This window comes from Ovis canadensis, chromosome 14 (genome assembly GCF_042477335.2).
Source record: "Ovis canadensis isolate MfBH-ARS-UI-01 breed Bighorn chromosome 14, ARS-UI_OviCan_v2, whole genome shotgun sequence".
Classification (NCBI taxonomy): Eukaryota; Metazoa; Chordata; class Mammalia; order Artiodactyla; family Bovidae; genus Ovis; species Ovis canadensis.
The window spans coordinates 29,737,488-29,756,982 of NC_091258.1; the positions used below are offsets into that span (position 1 = coordinate 29,737,488).

At 46.3% G+C, this 19,495-nt stretch overlaps 1 protein-coding gene across 4 annotated transcripts in view; it reads right to left on the bottom strand.

Annotated features, from left to right (window-relative positions):
- ABCC12 (ATP binding cassette subfamily C member 12) overlaps positions 1-19,495 on the bottom strand; it is a 60,698-nt gene that overhangs the window by 34,324 nt on the left and 6,879 nt on the right. For 2 of the 4 annotated variants that reach the window (XM_069550338.1, XM_069550340.1), the window contains exons 3-10: positions 18,456-18,603; positions 17,934-18,167; positions 16,465-16,638; positions 15,916-16,063; positions 11,539-11,687; positions 8,839-8,946; positions 4,009-4,284; positions 99-170 (exon numbers count right to left, since the gene is read on the bottom strand). In XM_069550338.1, the coding sequence (XP_069406439.1) occupies positions 99-170; positions 4,009-4,284; positions 8,839-8,946; positions 11,539-11,687; positions 15,916-16,063; positions 16,465-16,638; positions 17,934-18,167; positions 18,456-18,603 (1,309 nt within the window). Of the gene's footprint in view, positions 1-98; positions 171-4,008; positions 4,285-8,838; positions 8,947-11,538; positions 11,688-15,915; positions 16,064-16,464; positions 16,639-17,933; positions 18,168-18,451; positions 18,604-19,495 lie in introns of all 4 variants that reach the window. The other 2 variants (XM_069550339.1, XM_069550341.1) reach the window with 2 other exon arrangements.

Here is a 19,495-nt window from a genome sequence, read left to right on the forward strand (position 1 = left end):
TAACTCTGAGGACAGCATCCAGTACGGCCGAGGCCAGGACCCCGGACAAAGCAGGCGGGGAACCACTCCACCGTCATAGCACTGCTCATGTAGCTTACCTGTCCTAGCAGAGCTGCGATAAGGGAGCTCTTCCCACTCCCGACATTCCCGCAGATGCCCAAGATCTTCCCCTATCAGAAAAACAGAAAAAAGACAGTCAGTCTCCCAGCTCTTAGAGGGTCATCCGCAAATTGTGCTGGCCATGCCAGGCAGGGACCAATGGGTCACTGCTGGCTCTGTGAGGTGGCAGCCACAGCTTCACACCCCAGTCCTGATACACAGCCTGGGAGGATGCTGGAACCTCAGCCTTAATTGAGTGCCTCCCCTGCACAGCCCAGCAGAGTGCCTGGAGGACTTCTAGATATCACGTGTAAGCACTGATGCGAAACAGCCTGTGCTGGTCTGGGACACACAGGCCCTGAATCTGAGAGTTGTCCTGTGCCCAGACTCCAGGAAAGCAAATTCAGTGGACGCTTGAAGGGACAGGGGCAGCCTTGAAGTGCAGAGGCCTGGGAGCTTTCTAAAAGTCCTCTTAAAGCACCCTCCCACCATAACATCTCAGTCCAGAATTACTGAGCAGTTATGTTGTTTCAGCATGCTGGGTTCATGAATTTTTCTATGGCTGCAGATTTATATACGGAGAAGGCAATGGCACCCCACTCCAGTACTCCTGCCTGGAAAATCCCATGGACGGAAGAGCCTGGAAGGCTGCAGTCCATGGGGTCGCTGAGGGTTGGACACGACTGAGCGACTTCACTTTGACTTTTCACTTTCATGCATTGGAGAAGGAAATGGCAACCCACTCCAGTGTTCTTGCCTGGAGAATCCCAGGGACGGGGGAACCTGGTGGGCTGCCGTCTACGGGGTCACACAGAGTCGGACACGACTGAAGTGACTTAGCAGCAGCAGCAGCAGATTTATTAATTTAACTAGTAAATCGTTGTTAAAGCCTGCTTTGTGCCGGGTGCTGTTCTGAATCCCAGCAACAGCACAGTATAGCAAAGACCACAACAGTCCAGTCTGGGTCTACCCTAATGGAGCTTATGCTTTAGTTGGGCAGACAGCAAACAAGATAATTGAATAAAATATGAAGTAGGACCGATGCATGCTGTGGAAACAAACAAAGCAGGCAGGAAATGGGGGCAGGGGCCTTACCGGGAATGTGGATATCTTAGCTTGAGTTCTCCCAGAAAGAGGACCCAAAGCAAGGAGTTGAGTGACGGTAGCTCACTGGGGAGGTGCAGGGAGTGGGGGGGATGGTACAGGAGAAGGAAGGTGGCCCATCAAGGGTGTGCTGTTGGGTCAGCTCCCACAGGAGGCAAATGAAGCTCAATGCTGCTGGGAAACTCAAGGAATCGCAGAAACGGAGTCTTTATCCTCCCAATGGTTGAAGGAATCAGGATAAATATCCCGCAGCCAGTGTTTAAGAGCTGTTTCCTCAACTGTTGATGTCTTGACTCATTGAGCATGGTGGGGAGGGCGCCCAGGCACACACATGCTGATCTGGCCATTGGAAGGTGGCCAGGACACACAGATGGGTCAGCGATAGTACCTGCTACTGGTGACGTCTGAGTGAGACCCGGGGGAGGTGAGGGGGTGAGCTGTGTAGCTATCAGCAGGGAGCCGCTGCTGGCAGAGGAGGAGTCCACGCTGAGACTCTGAGGTTGGCACAGACCCACTCGAGTTCAAGCAGCTATTGCAAAGCTGTGGTTGCAACATCTGGAACATTCTCATTAAGACCTGCTCCCAGGGCGTCCCTGGCGGCTCAGTGGTAAAGAATCTGCCTGCCAATGCAGGAGACACGAGTTCAGTCCCTGATCTGGGAAGGTCCCACATGCACAGCTAAGCCCATGTGCCACAACTAATGAGCCTGCGCTCGAGAGCCCAGGAACCGCAACTACTCAGACAACATGCTACAGCTACCAAGCCTGCACAGCCTAACACCCACGCTCTGCAACGAGAGAAGCCACTGCAATGCGCAGCCTTTGCACTGCAACGAAGAGTAGCCCTGCTCTCATGAACTGGAGAAAAGCCTGCACAGCATCAAAGACCTAGCACAGCCATAAAAATGAATAAATAAAATTATTAAAAAAAAAAAAGACCTGCAGCAATCCCTCGGAATGAAGATGCTACAGCATGGGACCAAATATGACTCCTTTTCCACCTGAGCTAGATCAGAAGGGCCTCTTGCTGGCCTGCTACCGCAGCACATGAGGGTTGCTGCCTGTCCACACTCATCCCTTGGGCAAGTCTTCACGAAACACCAGGCACAGCAGTAGGCACTAGCGATAAAACAGTGATCAGGGCAGATGCCTTGTAGTCATCGGAATCTATTCTGTGCCAGGCACTGGGCCCAGTGTAAGGTCACAGCTGTGTAGACCTGGGCCCTGACCTTGAAGAAGCTACAGTCTAATAGAATCTTGGAACTGAATTTGGGAAAACATGGATGTCTTGACCTTAGGACACTTATGGGCAGCACTTGAGCCAGACATGATTATTGAAGGAAAAAGGCAACAACCATAGCTCACCTCCACGGGGACTTAGCAATTATGTGTGATGTCTTTCTGTCCTCACACCCACCTTGGGAAGCCAGTACGATTGTTAAAAGACCCATGGAGCAGGTAAAGAAGCTGACTTCAGAGGTTAGAGAGTATGTCCAGGTACACAGCTGACCAGTGGCAGGGACTGGAGCCCAGGTCCACTAGGCTGGAGAGGCAGAGCCCGAACCCCCAGGACAGTGTGCTGCCCCTTTGAACTTCACCTTACTTCACAAAACATTGACCGTGTCGTTGATGACAAGTCAGGAGCAACCAATGTACTGAAAAGGAGGAAAGCAAGTGCAGAGATCAGAGGCAGCTTCTTCACAACCCAAGAGCAGTTCACTGAGGCCTCTTGGGAGCAACTCTGAAGGCATGGTTGAAGTAATCTGGGTGCTGCATGTCATAGGCGGGGGAAAGTGATGAGCAAGCAGGTGGGCTGCACACAGCAGGACTTAGCTGCAAGCCAAGCTTGATTGCACTCAGCCAACCAAATATCATTTCCAGTGAATGTGTGCAGACAGGCTTGTTAACTACAAGAAGTACCACTCTACACCAGCTATTGAGCTTAGCGTCACATAACACATGAGAACCTCTCCCTCTATAGTGCTCACATGGGGAAAAGGTGAGTCAACAAGAGGGGAGATTAAAATATTAGGCACAAGATTAATGCTGAGCCCTTTGCAACAAAATCAACACTGCCATCCGGGGAGCATGGCTGCTGAGTTCCCAGGGCAAGAAAACCACACGCAGGAGAAGGTCAGACATTCCCCAAAGGCAGAGCTTCTCTAAACACTCTGCCCCACCATCAATCCCCAGAGGGGCAGGCAGCAGACTCTGGCTGGCTTCTGTTGCTGGGCTGCTTATTGCTCTCATTCTGTTTTTTTAAAAGAGCGGTGTCTCATAATGGTTAAGTGCAGACTGTGGGGCCAGGCACCCAGGGTGTGAAGCTCTCTTCTGCCACTTTCGAGCTGTGTGAGTTGAACAAGGTATTTAACCTGCTGTGCCCCTGGTTCCTCAGTCATCAAGTGGGGTGGCTATATACCCATCTCATAGGGTCATTGGGGTGGTTAAATGAGTTCATTTCGTGCCTGGTAAATAGAAATTGCTCATAATTGTCAGCTATTATAATCTATCATAGGACTCCAATGTGAAATTAAGAATAAATCCGAAAAGATTTATGAAGGCTAGTCAGTTTGAGTCTAGCCACCTGAAATGGAGTGTCCATTCAACCCTGGAACTGGTTGTCAACTCTGTAATTTGAAGATCAGCACAAACAACCACCAAGACCACGGTATTCTCTCGGCTTGGAGAGATAAGCCCATGGTTGATTTACTAGCTTTAAAATCTGGGGAGAAGTGGAGACATCCCACCACCACCTCCTGCTCAAACTGAATCATATTCAGGCCGCACCTTTGGAACACATACCCACCTTTCTCACCACAAAGCTTATATTGTGCAGAACTGATTTGGGGCTGTCTTGTTGATCCTCCTCGTCAGAGGCTCCCTGAGCTGATGGACTCAAATTGTATGCCTCTGGCCTCTGCTTCTTGAGAAAATGCTTTTTCTGGTTCTGCACATTCTTTAGGCCACTTTTCCTGCTGGTTTCTTGCTCCCATGTCAAGGTGGCATTTGCTAAAAGCAAGACAGTATCTGGGTCTTCTGGTTGGGTGATGTAAGATGGGGGGCTTTTAGCTATGAGAATTTTCTAAGATTAAAGAAACAAAATTAACTTGGCAGATGTCATCCATTTGCAAGAATCATCCCAATATATCTTCTAATGACCTCAAATCACAATCTTGGCAATTCTACCTGGGACATCCAGGAAAGGTATTCTGAAGATATTCCCCCCAGGAGAAGCTGCAACAAAAATAGTCCACTAGCTCATACTATCCAGGACAGACGACTCTTCAACCACAAGGCCTATCTGGGTCACCCACATTAGAGGATGCTGATTCCAGCTACATTTTTACCCTCATGCCCACGAGGGCCAGTTTATGCCAGTCTTTGGGCAGTGGGCTTTATTGCTTGGCACTAATGCTTATGAAACTAAGGTCACATGTTCAGTCTCTGCTGTGTCACCTTCCTAAGTCCCCACTCAGCTCAGTTCAACAAAACACCTGCCAAGTGCTTAGTCTATGCTAGATTCTGGGGTAAGCAACAGAAATGCAAGTATTAATAAAGCACACTTCCTGTCCTTGAAGAGATTGCAGTCTCGTAGGAGACAAGAATACGCATGGGTCATTTCAGTGAAACTTGATAGGGACTGCACCCTATAACTGTCAGAGATGGGATCCTTGATCCCCATCCTGGAGACCCAGGTAACTGATGCCCGAGCTGAGTCCTTACAGTGTTGTATAGGCAGTGATGAGGGAGGGGTGGGGGAGGAGAGCTTTGTCTTATAGTAGAGGGCACAGCGTGAACAAATGCAAGGAAACATGGAATAGAGTGGTTTTCAGGGAGAAGGTTTATGAAGCAAGAAATTCAGGATCACCAGGCCCAGAGCCCAAGGTGGAAAGGAAATGAGGTGGAGAAATAACTGAGGACCTGCTGATCAAGGGCTCAGCCCTGGAGGGTGAAGGACAAGGATTTCAAGCAGGTTGATATCAGTGATCAGACAAATCATTTAACAGCTCAATTAACAGTGCAACATGGATTTGAAAAGGACAACTGTGGGAAAAGATGATGGATTCTTAAGTCACCGAGACTTACGTGAGAGACTATGAGGCCTTAAATGGAGGTGATCCCCGTCCCTAGTGGGGATCACCCACTAGGGACAGAGTGGAGGTTGAGGAGTCAAGAAATAGAATTTTTCCTCTAGTCTAAGACTTCGGATATTATTATACTAATAATGTGATGAGATCGACTTGTGTCTTATTTTTTAAAAAATACAAATGCAATCTTCCAATCCAGTCTTACAATGGTGCCTCTTAAACTTGAAGGAATTCAGCAATCAGGAGGTGAGTCAGCAAGATTCATGACTGGTTGGATATGGCCAGAACGGGAGAAGAGGGATGCAGGCACCCACGTGCGTGCGCTCAGTCGCGTCCGACTCTTTGCGACCCCACGGACTGTAGCCCACCAGGCTGCTCTGTCCATGGGATTTCCCAGGTAAGAATACTGGAGTGGGTTGCCAGGCCCTCCTCCAGGGGATCTTCCTGACCCAGGGATCGAACCCCTGTGTCTTACGTCTCCTGCATTGGCAGGCAGGTTCTTTGCCACTAGCGCCACCCTAAGACATTGAAAACGACATCTACATTTCAGGCTTGAGTGGATAAGATCTTCCCATCAATTCACAGGCATCTGAACATGTTGCTCTCTTGTCTGAAATCCCCTCCTTTCCTTTTCTCGCCTCAACTTCAACGCCACTTACTCAGTCCTTCCTGCACTTCACATCCTTACTTATAGCAGTTACTGGGCTACCGGGTCCTATACTAGACTGGAGGCTTTTCAGAGTAAAGAGCCTCTTCTTTGTATTTGCACTTTCCACAATGCTGTGTATATGGAAGCACACAGTAAATCTTGTTTAAAATCAGAGTACAATTGATTTACAATATTATATTAGTTTCACATGTACAATATAGTGATTGCAAATTTTTATAGATTACATGCCACTTAAATTTATTATAAAATATTGGCTATATTCCCTGTTCTCTGTGCTGTACAATATATCCTTGTACCTTATCTATTTTATACACAGTAGTTTGTAAATCTTAATTCCCTTACCCCTACTTTGCCCCTTCCCCCTTCCATCTTCCCACTGATAACCACTAATTTTTTCTCTCTATCTGTGAGTCTGTTTCTTTTTTGTTATAGTCAGGGTTTTGTGGGGGTTTTTTAAGATTCTAGATATAAGTGATATCATTCAGTATTTGTATTTCTTTGACTTATTTCACTTAGCATAATGCCCTCCAAATCCATCCATGTTGATGCAAATCTCAAAATTCCATTCTTTTTATGGCTGAGTGGTATTCCACTGTGTATATATATACCACAATCTTCTTTATCCATTTATCTATAAATGGACACTTAGGTTCCTTCTATATCTTGGCTTTTATAAATAATACTGCTATGAACAGTAGGGTACACGTGCATGTATCTTTTCAAGTTAATGTTTTGGTTTTCTTCAGATATATACTGCAGGCTTCCTGGTCATATGGCAGTTCTATTTTTAATTTTTGGAGGAAAAAAAATTCCTCTCTTCTTTTGTTCTCTTCCTTTGTGATTTGACAACTATCTTTAGTGTTATGTTTGGATTCCTTTCTCTTGTGTGTGTATCTCTTATAAATGTTTGATTTGTGATTACTATGAGGTTTATATATAGCAATCTATATATGAATACACGATTATTTTAAGTTACACATCTCTCCATTTCAAATGCATTTTAATAACCCTGTGTCTTTATTCTCCTCCCTCCATGAGCGCTGTTCTGCATATTTTACATCTTTTTGTTGTGTTATCCCTTAACTGTTTATGGTGGATTTAGATTAGTTTAAGACTTTTGTCTTTTAACCTACCTACTAACTTTGTACAAGGTTGACTTACTGCCTTTACTGTATATTTGCCTTTATTGACGAGCTTTTTCCTTTTGTAATTTTCATGTTTCTAGTGGTAGCCTTTTCTTTCTAGCTTAGAAAAGTCCCTTTAACATTTCTTGTAAAACTGGTTTTATGGTTCTGAACTCTTTTGGTTTTGCTTATCTGTAAAGCTTTTGAACTGTGGTGTTGGAGAAGACTCTCGAGAGTCCCTTGGACTGCAAGGAGATCCAACCAGTGCGTTCTGAAGGAGATTAGCCCTGGGATTTCTTTGGAAGGAATGATGCTAAAGCTGAAACTCCACTTTGGCAACCTCATGTGAAGAGCTGACTCATTGGAAAAGGCTCTGATGCTGGGAGGGATTGAGGGCAGGAAGAGAAGGGGACGACAGAGGATGAGATGGCTGGATGGCATCACTGACTTGATGGACGTGAGTCTGAGTGAACTCTGGGAGTTGGTGATGGACAGGGAGGCCTGGCGTGCTGCAATTCATGGGGTCGCAAAGAGTCGGACACGACTGAGTGACTGAACTGAACTGAACTGAAAGCTTTTGATCTCTCCAACAAATCTGAATGAGAACTTTGCTGTGTAGATTATTCTTGGTTGTAGACTTTTCCCTTTCATCGCTTTAAATATATTGTGCCACTCCCTTCTGGCCTGCAGAACTTCTGCTGAAGTCAGCTGTTAGCTTTATGGGAGTTCCCTTGTATATAACTTGTTGCTTTCCCCTTGCTGCTTTTAATGTGCAGGCTGAGTCGCTCAGTTGTGTCTGACTCTTTGCAACCCTGTGGACTGTAGTCCGCCAGGCTCCTCTCTCCATGTAAATTCTCCAAGCAAGAATACTAAAGTTGGTTGCCATTTCCTACTCCAGAGGATCTTCCCAACCCAGGGAATGAACCTGCGTCTCTTGCATACCCTGCATTGGAAGTGAATTCTTTACCGCCGCTCCACTAGGGAAGTCCCTGCTGCCTTTTACCACTTTAATTGCAAAGTGTCTTGGTGCGGTCCTCTTTTGGTTTGTCCTGTTTGGGACTCATACAATAAGTCTTTGGTGAATGGAAAAGTTAAAAAAACTAAAGTGGCTAAATGAGTGTATAAATATGGTGCCCCCATGCTATCATCACTCCTGTCACCATCATAGGACAAACTAGATAGGCAAGAGGGGATGGCTCAGTGCAGACTGAACTCCGCTCCTGGAACAACTTAAGATTTGTAGCTTGGAAAAAGAGTAGAGGGTCAGGAACATCATCTCCCCGAGTGGAGACTCCATCTTACTTCTACTAAAAGAACAGGCCGCCTATAATATTCTGCCTCTATCCTGCTTGATGCATATTTATGTATCATAAATATGATGCATATTTGTGAATGGAGGGTCTTCTCCCAATATCCACCAAACCAGTGACCAAGCCTTCCAAAGGACTGACATGTGCATGCTTGCTAAGTTGCTTCAGTCATGTCTGACTCTTTGAGACCCCTCGGACTGTAGTCCACCAGAGTCCTCTGTCCATGGGATTCTCCAGGCAAGAATACTGGAGTAAGTTGCCATGTCCTCCTCCAGGGAATCTTCCTGACCCAGGGATCGAACCAGCCTCTCCTGTCTCTCCTGCATTGGCAGATGGGTTCTTTACCACTATCACCACCTGGGAAGCCCCAGCCTCCCCTTCTCTGAGAATTTTCCCACCCAAAAATGAGATCTCTCTTCCCTACTCACCCAGTGTTAGTTATACCTTCATTCTCCTTAGAGAGACATTGGCTTCAGCCGCTGCTTTGACCGAGAAAGGTAAGATTGCAATTGAAAACTTCATTACATTAAACATGGCTATCACACTAAATGCCTGAAGAACAAAAGAGAGGTATAGAGTTTAAGATGGGATGTTGCCTTGCCTTTGAACCATTAAGTCCATGGGGATTAAACTTGCTGAAATGAGAAACAGTAGCACAGTTGGGATTCTCAGAGGAACTATTTTCTCATTTCATGGCTCAGAAATCATGGGATGGCAAATTAAAGATATCAACATCTTAATCTATTTTGTTTTTGGATTTTCATCAACATGGTGGGAAACTTATCCCCTTATCTCTGTCAGTCCAGAGGATAAAGTCCGAGAAGGACTAATTGAGTGCATTTGGAAAGCCCCATCCATCCCACATCCTTATTTGGCCTACACAATTCACTGAAACCATACACAGATTTTCCTAAATCATCCCCTTCTTTCAGAGGCATCTGACCCTTCAGAGGTAGGGCATCCTTTTACACACCACACAGGCCAGTGTTGAAGGTGGACGCTCCCTGCAATGATGTGCTTGGCCTAGGCTGGTTGCTCGTTCTCCTGCCCTCAGGGGCTGGCCTCCATGTTCTACCTCCACACACTCATAAGGGACTGATTTGAGAGCCTTTGTTCCGCCACCATTTCCAAAAAAAATCATCCTCTTCACTAGGGCCTTCCCCACTGAGCCTTGCCTAGTGGGTGGCTAATATCATACAGCTTCAATGAAGACAAGTTTCCTTGCTTTGCGAGTGCCCCAGGGGGGACATGAACTCAGATTTCATCTTCTCATCTGTCCGACTTGTAATTAGCAGCCTCTCCCTAACCACCCATCTAAGAAATTAAAAACACAACTTCCTTCAACAAATCTGGAGTGATCCTTCCTGCTGCTGAATGGGCCCTGTGGTCAGGGCTCCCAGGTGTCAACTAATCCCACTTAGTTCATTAAGAGCGTGATGAAGGATGCTCCCTTCATCATGAGTGAGTTCAGTCGCTTCAGTCATGCCAGACATTTTATGACCCCATGGACTGTAGCCCACCAGGCTCCTCTGTCCATGGGATTATCCAGGCAAGAATACTGGAGTGGGTTGCCATGCCCTCCTCTGGGGGATCTTCCCGACTCAGGGATCAAGCCTGCATCTCCTGTGGCTCCTGCATTTCAGGCAGATTCTTTACCACTGAGGCCCTGGGGAAGCCCGCTCCCCGCCACCTTCATCACATCTGATCCTAAATACATCCCCAAAGAGAATTCAGCTCTTCCAGGTTCCAAAGTACCTCTTGGCTCAGGAAATGCAGAGCCCCCAGGCTACCTGATGTGACAGCACCTCAGGGCTGACCTCCTACTGATGTGACTCTGGCAGAGAAGCAGACTGCAAGGATTATTAGTCTAAAGAAATACAAGCCTCACGTTCAGTCAAACTGTTCTGGATCTAGATTTCTTCTAAATCATTGTTTTAGAAAATATTAACTACATGCACTCTATTTGGCTTCAAATTAATTTGCTTGGTGTGTTCTGGGTTGTTTTTTTTTTTTTTTTTTGCCTGGGATCATAGACAGCAGTTACAAGAATCAGGTAGCATTCATTCAGGCTCCAGCACAATCATCATTGACATTCACACCGGCTTTGGGTTTGCGGCTAGGTTCAAGCTCCCAGAATGTGCGTGTGTGACAGAACACTGTGCAAAAAAGTGCCTTCTAAAGAAACATGGGCAGCAACGGGACTGACGGCCTGACAATGGACGCACCAGAAGAGATCCTGCCTTTTCAAATGTCCCCGCCACCTTCCCTCTAGATCCCTGATTTTGGTGCATTTCTTCCCCTGTGAGCATACTTCTCCTAGTTTATTCACTTTCCTCTCTCTCTTTTTCTTGCCTTTGTGTTTTTTCCTCCAACCGTTCACCCTTCAGACACTTGTTCAAAATCTGTTTGTTTATTTCAGTTCGGAGCCATTCCCCGTCTAGCTCAGGTTTACCTTTGAATGCGCAGCCCCCTTGTAATTCAAGACCCGCCCGACCCCCCAACTTCAATCCAATTCTCCCTCTGAGGCTTTCAACTCAGTTATGCCCGGCCTGGGTGAGCATCAGGCTAATAAGAAGAGCAAACACTTCTACAGAATTTGCTGCATTCTAGGTGCTGGCCCATGGGCTTTGTTTAAAAAAACTTCTGTCTTCACCGCCATAGAGTGTCATCACCCCATTTACAGATGATAAAACTGAAGCAAGAGAGGCTCCATGAGCTGCTGTAAGTCACAGCAAAGAGTGGAGTGGGGATTGAAACAAGGGGGACTCTGACCTAGACACCATACTGCTTCTCCCAACACCGATACCTCCTCCCACCCAGAGAAGGTCCACAAACTGCTCCTGTCGTATATATGTATACATATGAACAAAGGGCTCCTGTGGCTTCAATTCTGTTTTCCAAATGTAAAACTGTGTTCCAATGTTAACTACTATCCCTATCCTGTGGTAGACTAAACAAGAATTGCTACTAAGCTCTCCTCTGCTCCCTGTTAGTCCAAGCACTGGTTTTAGAAATTGGGATGGAATTCTGGTGTCACCTAGCTCACCATGATAAGGTGTTCTGGTGTCAGGGCTGGGCAAAGCTCCCCATCCGGCACTTGGCAGAGTTTGGTTCAGAAGAGGCCAGTTCTAGAGAGGCACTTACCACAGGGGCAGTGAGCTTGCGTCTTAAGAGGATGTGGCAGGTGAACGTCAGTACAATGGCAATGGTGGATGCAATGGGGGCCAATGCTGAGTTTCCACTCTGGACAAATCCAGCTTTTTCCAGTAACTTCCTTTCCTTCCTCCTTATACCTAGTAAATAGAAACGGTCCATAGTGGTCTTAATTTGCATGTCAAGCACCAGCATTGAGAAACATATTACTCAATGGAATATTGAAAGTGTTAATCACTCAGTAGTGTCCAGCTTTTTGCAACCCCATAGACTGTTGCCTGCCAGGCTCCTCTGTCCATTGAATTCTCCAGGCAAGCATCCTGGAGAGGGGAACCACTCCCTTCTCCGAGGGATCTTCCTAACCGAGGGATCAAATCCAGTCTACTGCATTGCAGACAGATTCTTTATCATCTGAGCCACCAGGGAAGTCCAGTGGAATATTACTCAGTCATAAATAAAGAATGAGCCATTGCCATTTGCAACAACATGGATGATTATCATATATATATAAATGTAAGTGAAGTCAGAAAAGACAAAAATATGACATCACTTATATGTGGAATCTTAAAAATAATAAATACAAATGAGTTTATTTATAAAATAGAAAGTGACTTATAGACATATAAAACAAAGTTACGGTTACCAAAGAGGAAGAGGTAGGGAGATGGATAAATTGGGAGTTTGGTCTTAACAGATACTCGGGCTTCCCAGGTGGCCCACTGGTAAAGAATCTATCCAGTTCCTTTAGGTGATGGTTGGATCACTGAGTTGGGAAGATCCCCTGGAGAAAGGCACAGGAACCAACTTCAGTATTCTCACCTGGGAAATCAGACACGATTTGGTCAGACAGGACTTGGTCGGACACAACTTAGCAACTAAACACAAGAGTCAGACATGACTTAGCCACTAAACTACTGCAAACCATATTGGAAAAGAATCTGAAAAATAATCTTTTTCAGATTCTTTTCCATGTCATCCCTACATGAATATATACATAAACATGTGTGCTGAGTCGCTTCAGCCATGTCTGACTCTTTGTGACCCTATGGACTGTAGCCCACTAGGCTCCTCTTTCCATGGAATTCTCCAAGCATGAATACTGGAGTGGATTGCCATGCCCTCCTCCAGGGGATCTTCCCGACTCAGGGACTGAACCCATATTTCTTGTCTCCTGCATTGGCAGGTAGGTTCTTTACCACTGAGCCACCTGGGAAGCCTATATATATATATATATATATATATATATATATATACATATATATATATATATATATAACTGAACGACTTTGCTGTTTACCCCAAATTAGCGCAACACTGTAAATCAACTATGTGTGTGCATGCTAAGTCACTTCAGCCATGCCCAACTATTCGCAACCCTATGGATGGTAGCCCACCAGGCTTCTCTGTCCATGAGATTCCCCAGGCAAGAATACTGGAATGGGTTGCCATGCCCTTCTCCCCACCCAGTGATTCAACTTGCATTTCTTACAGTTCTTGCCTTGGCAGGCATGTTCTTTACCACTAGCGCCACGCTTCAATTAAAAAAAAAAAAAAAAGCATAACTTCTGCTGGATCCTCCTGCAAATTAGTGTTAAGGGCTCCTGCTGAGAAGTTTAAATGAGAGGAAGCACAGACGGCCCTGAGCACAATGCCGGCATGTACTGGGGGCTCAGTTCTTGTCGGCTGCCATTGCTGGATGGCCTCCAAGGTCCTTTCTGATCTGATTCCCTGTGTGTCAGGAATCATACACTCAGATGCCTACAGCTAAGTAATGTAAATAAAGGGAGCAGGCAGAGAGCAAGACCAGGGCGAGGGTGTCCCAGGCTCACTAGACTGTTCTGAAGTCTGAGATCTGGAATTTTGTGAGACATCGCCCTACATTTAAATCTTGGGAACTAATAGAAAAAGTTAAAGTACTGTAGGAGCCAAACAAAACACATATGCCAGCCTGAAGACTGCCAGATTGAGGCCCCGGCCCTGTATCTCAGGAACAGCTACAAAACCCCAAGAACGTGTCTGCCTTCCGTAGTCCAGATGACACCAAGACTCTGTACCACTTTCAGATAGAATTCAAGCATCCTTCCCCTGGTGTTTAAAGTTCTCAACACCAACACCAGCCTCCTCCACAGAAACCCTTCCACGTTAGCAGCATGGTGCCACAGCCCTGCTTGGGGAGTGCGGCCTGTGGACCAGGTGCTGGGCTGAGCCCTGCACAGGCAGGCTCTCATTAAGCTACTCTCCCCACCGTGTGACAAACGAGAAGCCATCACTATGCCCCCCGACAGTAGAGGAAAGTCTTCCTGGGCTAAGTGACTTGATCCTTAAGAGATCAGGGCAGAATTAGAATCCAGTTCTGGGATTCAACACTTGCTGTCCACACACCCTTCCCCTCGAGAACAGCAGCCACCTCCTTTCCAAGCACAGCCTCTAGGCCTTTGAGCCTGCCCAGTGGGGCTTCCCCAGCTCCTGCAGTGTCCACATCCCTCCTGTCCTTCAGGGCCTTTTTAAAATGCCACCTCTGCCAGGAGGCTTTTCCTCATCTCTCATGCCCACGGATCTCCTCTCAGTTTCTTTTGTGGCTTTTTACCCATTTTATTCTATAATTAATTCACGTGTTTGCTTATTATTTTTAATAAATTTTAATCTGATGTCTACTATATGCCAGGGGCTGTGCCTGGTTCTGGGGAATATAGGGGTAAAGAGGGTCTCAGCTTTTCCAGTAGGAGCAATAGACAAGAAATAAACAAGTAAATAAGATCACTACAAACTGTGTTGGGTGATATGAAAGAAATGAACAGGGTGACAAGACTAAGAGCTAAAGAGGGAGTGGACCTGCTTGGGACTGTGGTCAAGAAGGCCTCGTGCGTCACTGACATTACTTTAGGAGACCCACAGTTAAGATAAAGTTAGCACAAACATCTAGCAGAAGACATCCAAGGCAGAGGGAACAGCAGCTGCAGAGTGGATGGATGCGGATGCTGTTTCAAAAACAGAGGATCCGAGTGGCTCATGCAGAGTTATCAGCCTGGGATGAGATGTGATGAGGTCAGGAGGTCAGCAGGGTCAGATGGTGCTGGATCTAATAGGCTGTTGGAAGGAATCTGGACTTCATTCAGAAGTCCTAAATTTGAAAACACTTAAGTGTGATAAGAAGTCACTAACGATTTTTCAGCAGGGGAGAGACAGGATCTGATTGACATTTTTAAAAGGTCATTCTGGCTGTTGAGTGCATCATGGATTTTACGGGGCAGGCAGAAAGCAGAGGTTGCATCTAGAAGTTCTTTCCATAAATGGGAAGGGAGAGGATATTGGCTTGGACCGGGGTGGCAGTGGAATGAAGAGAAGTAGACAGATTCTGGATATATCCTAGAAGCAGAGCCAACAAACTTATAGCTATTTTTGAACTTAGTTAGCTCATCCTTCCTTCATTTTAAAAATAGAGATCCTTTCTAATTATTTTGTGTGACTCCTGTGGCCTTGTACATAGTAGAAACTTGGTACATATTTACTGAATTAAATTGAGTTACATTGAATTACATAAAATGGAATCAAATATAATCACATCAAATAAACTGTATTAAAGTGAAGTTCAGTGTGCACGGAAGTATTTCTGGCTCTTGAAAGAGGGTACATAAGGCTGCCAGTGTCTCAACCTGGGACCCTTCCTTTGGCAAGTTCAAAAGCAGATTTTCTAAAGCCACTTTCAAAACAGTGGATACACAACTTTGGGCCCAATTACAGGCTGGTCTACACGTGTAATTGTAGATCCAGACAGTCGGTTGTAACAGTGGTTCAGATCATTAGCTGGTCAACCACCTGAGTCTATGTCAGCAATTATGTAAATATTCCTGCAATTCGATTTGCATTTTTATTTGATTGAGAGTTTCAAATATCATCTTTAAAACAAAACAGCTATATATGCATTCTCCTATCTGCCTAAAGCATGTCAAGTCAGTGGGACATCCGATCCTGATGAGGCTGCTGCCAGCAAGGAGGGGACACGTGTATAAGTGTGAGTGCATACATGTGCCCATATGGATAGCTTCCAAGTCAACAAAATAGCCTGAGCCAGCTCTTCTGCTCATAATGCTTTAGTGGATTATTTTTGTGAAGGGTAGCTGGCCAGTACAAGCACTCACCAGCCTCAGTATGGCTAAACCATATGCCACTCACCTACTAAGCTTTCGGTTCCCTAGAAGAGATGCCTGGGACTATTCCAAAATCTCTATACTCTTTTGAAAAGCCTGCAGATCAGCTTGGAGGTCCCCTCAGTCCATTTCCAGAATTCCCAAACCCAGAATCTTAAGAACCCATTGGAAAAGCACACTCTACGGGGTAAGTGGTTCTATCAGCAGTTGCTCATCCTACCTCGGATGGTGTTGGTAAAAGATTTCTCCCAGGCATACATTTTAATCAGCTTGATGCAGGTCAGAAACTCATTCATTGTCTGAACTCGCTTGTCTGTCACTGAAATTGCTGATTGTCGGAAAGCTGAATTGAGCTTAGCCAGAAACATCTGAAATCAAGGTACAGTGTTCAGAGAGAACTGCTGAGTTGCTGTTGGCCTAAAAATCCAGGGATCTGAGTGTAAGTGCCAGGAAAAGTTCTAAGGGAGAGATTCTCAGCTGAATCCTTCCATTGAGTTGTGGTCAATGTTCTCCGGGGACACAATCTGAGTCTGGCCAGGTGATATAAATGCATGAATCACCAGGATACAAGGGACTCACTGGGGACTTTAGCAAATTGAAGAAGCATGCCCCCTTCCCCAGGGCATTCAAAGTCAAGTTCTTTAAAAACTATACTGTCCGTGAGCCCAAAGTAAGGGCTCAGGTTTCAGGGCCAGGCCCTGGAAGCAAAGCCTTCTACCCACTTCAGTGAGAGTGTGCGTGAAATACAACTGCAAAGACCTGCTATTACCTGGATGGGGATGAATAGCATATACACGGATATCCCGATGAAAGCTGTGGGCCCCAGAATGAAAAAGGCGTACACTGCACAGACAGCCATTAGGATAGGGATGGTGGCTGGCAAGGGACAAAACAAGGCAGCTTCAAACAAGGAATAACTATCACTCGACAGTATATTGAGCACCTGGAAAGAAAGCACACAAGTTCAGGCTTTGGAAGGGCCACCCGAGCATTTCCTCAACGGACGGCCTTTGGAATGGCTGGGGCATCTGCGGAAGGAAAGGGAAAACTGCCTTAAAGGGGTTGGAGGTCATCGGAGAACCGACACAGTGAGTTTTGCGAGTTTCATGCTAGTATGACTCTGGAGAAGCCCATCTTTTAGGACTGAGAATCCCAATGAAGAAAGGCGTAAATACCACCTAGGAAGACATCGGCAAAGCCCACTGTCTACCTGACAGCTCTCGCTCCATCTTTGTTAGCTCAACCCTGCTTAATCAGGGCATCCATGGGCCCAGGAAAAAGAGCACATTTCCAAGCCTGTTTTGGGGAAGCATTGTGACCATGCGTCTGTGCTAAGGGTAATGAGACACAAGCCAAGGAGCTTTGGGGGTGAATTCTGACAGGGAGCCAGCTCGACTTGGAAGACTTATCCCTTTCTCTTCTCTGCTTCTTCCTACCAGTTCTCTGAAACATGACTGGATGTCTGGACCTGCAGTTTCCATCCTGAACAATTATGGAAACCATGTACTAAGGTAGTGATAAAGAAAGATAGGCGAACCTGGAAGCCCCCATTCCAGCCCTCGATCACCCTCTTTCAGACTCCTTTTACATAGAGTGAAATAAATTCATCCTGTTTAACCCACTGTTATTTGGGGGTTTTGGTTTAACACAAGTGAATCTAATCACAATTGATACTGGATGCTTTAAACAAACTGGAAGAGCAACTGAAAGAAACAGTCTCTTCCCTTACCTCACACTACCTAGGGTTCCCTTGGCCAGGGAAATATTCCCATGTAAAAGGTGAAGTTTTTATTGCTAAGGATTAAGGGCTTAAGGAAATGTCAACTCTAAAGTCTAACAGGCATGGTCTTTGTTGTGACTTGACATCCAAAATGCTACACAGTTGGAATCATCAGATCCATTAGTCAATTTTATTAAATGCCATAGTGTGCTCTGTACTGCTTCGATGTCCTCACTGACAATCAGAGGGACTGAATGAGCTCACCCCTAAGCCCTGTTCCAACTGGAACAGGGAAGCCTTTCCAAATTCTTCAGCTCGAATGGAATCCTCCTTTCTCTGAATTCTTCTGGTGTTTTGAGTGTCCACCACTTCACTTAGCAGGAAGAAGGGAAATGATGGACAGGACATAGACAACCAAAAGAGGGGGCAGATATTCCACCCAGGAAGCACACCTCACTCATATTCAGAAAAGTCTGAATGCAGCTTCCTTAAGTTAGACTCCTTCTGGACCAGCTTACCTCACCAACAGAGATGTGCGTCAGCGTCTTGAAGGACACCAGGTTTTCGAAAACCAAGGTGGAGACGGCCACCTTCAACCGGATTGCCGTGCGGTAATTTATGGCCCAGGCGAGGGCCCAAAAGAGGACTTTGGTAAACTCAGTGGTGAAAAGGGCTGCGCACAGGCCAACGCCAATCCAGACCTTCCTGGAGACGCTTTCGGTCTGCTGGAGGATTTGGTGAATGAGAACTGTCTGTAAAACAGTGCGGTGAGGAGAGGAGAGTGCCGCTGGGGTTCGAGGCAGGTACAGGAGGCTTCAGATAATGTCAGCAAGCAGACTTTATGAGGCAAACGTTTTAATTAATTTCAGTGGTAGCTGCCGTGCTTGACAAAGATTAGCTTTATGAAAATTCTCCCCCAAGGAGTGAAAAGATAACAACAATGTACTAAACCCACCAGCTCGTAGAGAAAGTAACTAATAACATTCTTTGCCAGTCTGGGGACCTGGGAGACAAGGGCAGGGAAGGCCCACTGCACTCACCGGCCCTATGGCTGCCATGACAATGCACAGGATGTTGGCCACGAAATCCATCAAAACACGCGTCCTCTGGAATTTCCAGACCACTCGGCCCAGAGAGGCTTTCTCGGGACCCATCCTCTCTACCTCTTCATCCCAAAGGATTCGAAATCTGTGACAAAAGAACAGGAAGAAGGACAGGGACTTATATTCCTTCCCACTTGCTGTTGAAAGCTATGCTGATGGATAAAACAGTGCAAGGATCCACAACCCACATCCCTGCCAGTGGCAGCTTCAGAACAGCATTAGTTCTGTCACCTTTTACAGCAGGGGTCCCCAACCCCTGGGCCACGAACTGATACCCGTCTGTGGCCCGCTAGGAACCGGGCTGCACAGCGGGAGGTGAGCAGTGGGTTTCATCTGTATTTACAACTGTTCCCCATCACTCAGTTACTGCCTGAACTTTGCCTCCTGTCAGATCAGTGATGGCACTGGATTCTCACAGGAGCATGAACCCTACTGTGAACTGCCATGCCAGGGATCTAGGTTACACGCTCCTTATGAGAACCTGATTCCTGATGATCTGAGGTGGAGCTGAGGTGGTGACGCTAGCACTGGGGAGTGGCTGCAAGTACAGATTATCATTAGCAGAGAGATTTGACTGCAGCTGCTGCTGCTAAGTCGCTTCAGTTGTGTCCGACTCTGTGCGACCCCATAGATGGCAGCCCACCAGGCTCCCCCGTCCCTGGGATTCTCCAGGCAAGAACACTGGAGTGGGTTGCCATTTCCTTCTCCAATGCATGAAAGTGAAAAGTCAAAGTGAAGTCGCTCAGTCATGTCCGACTCTTAGCGACCCCATGGACTGCAGCCTACCAGGCTCTTCCATCCATGGGATTTTCCAGGCAAGAGTACTGGAGTGGGGTGCCATTGCCTTCTCCGGATTTGACTGCAGAGACCACAATAAATCAACTGCTTCCAGACTCATATCAAAACCCTATCAGTGAGTGGCAAGGGACAATTAAGCTGCGTCTGGTGGGCTCCTGGGGTCGTGAAGAGTTGGACAC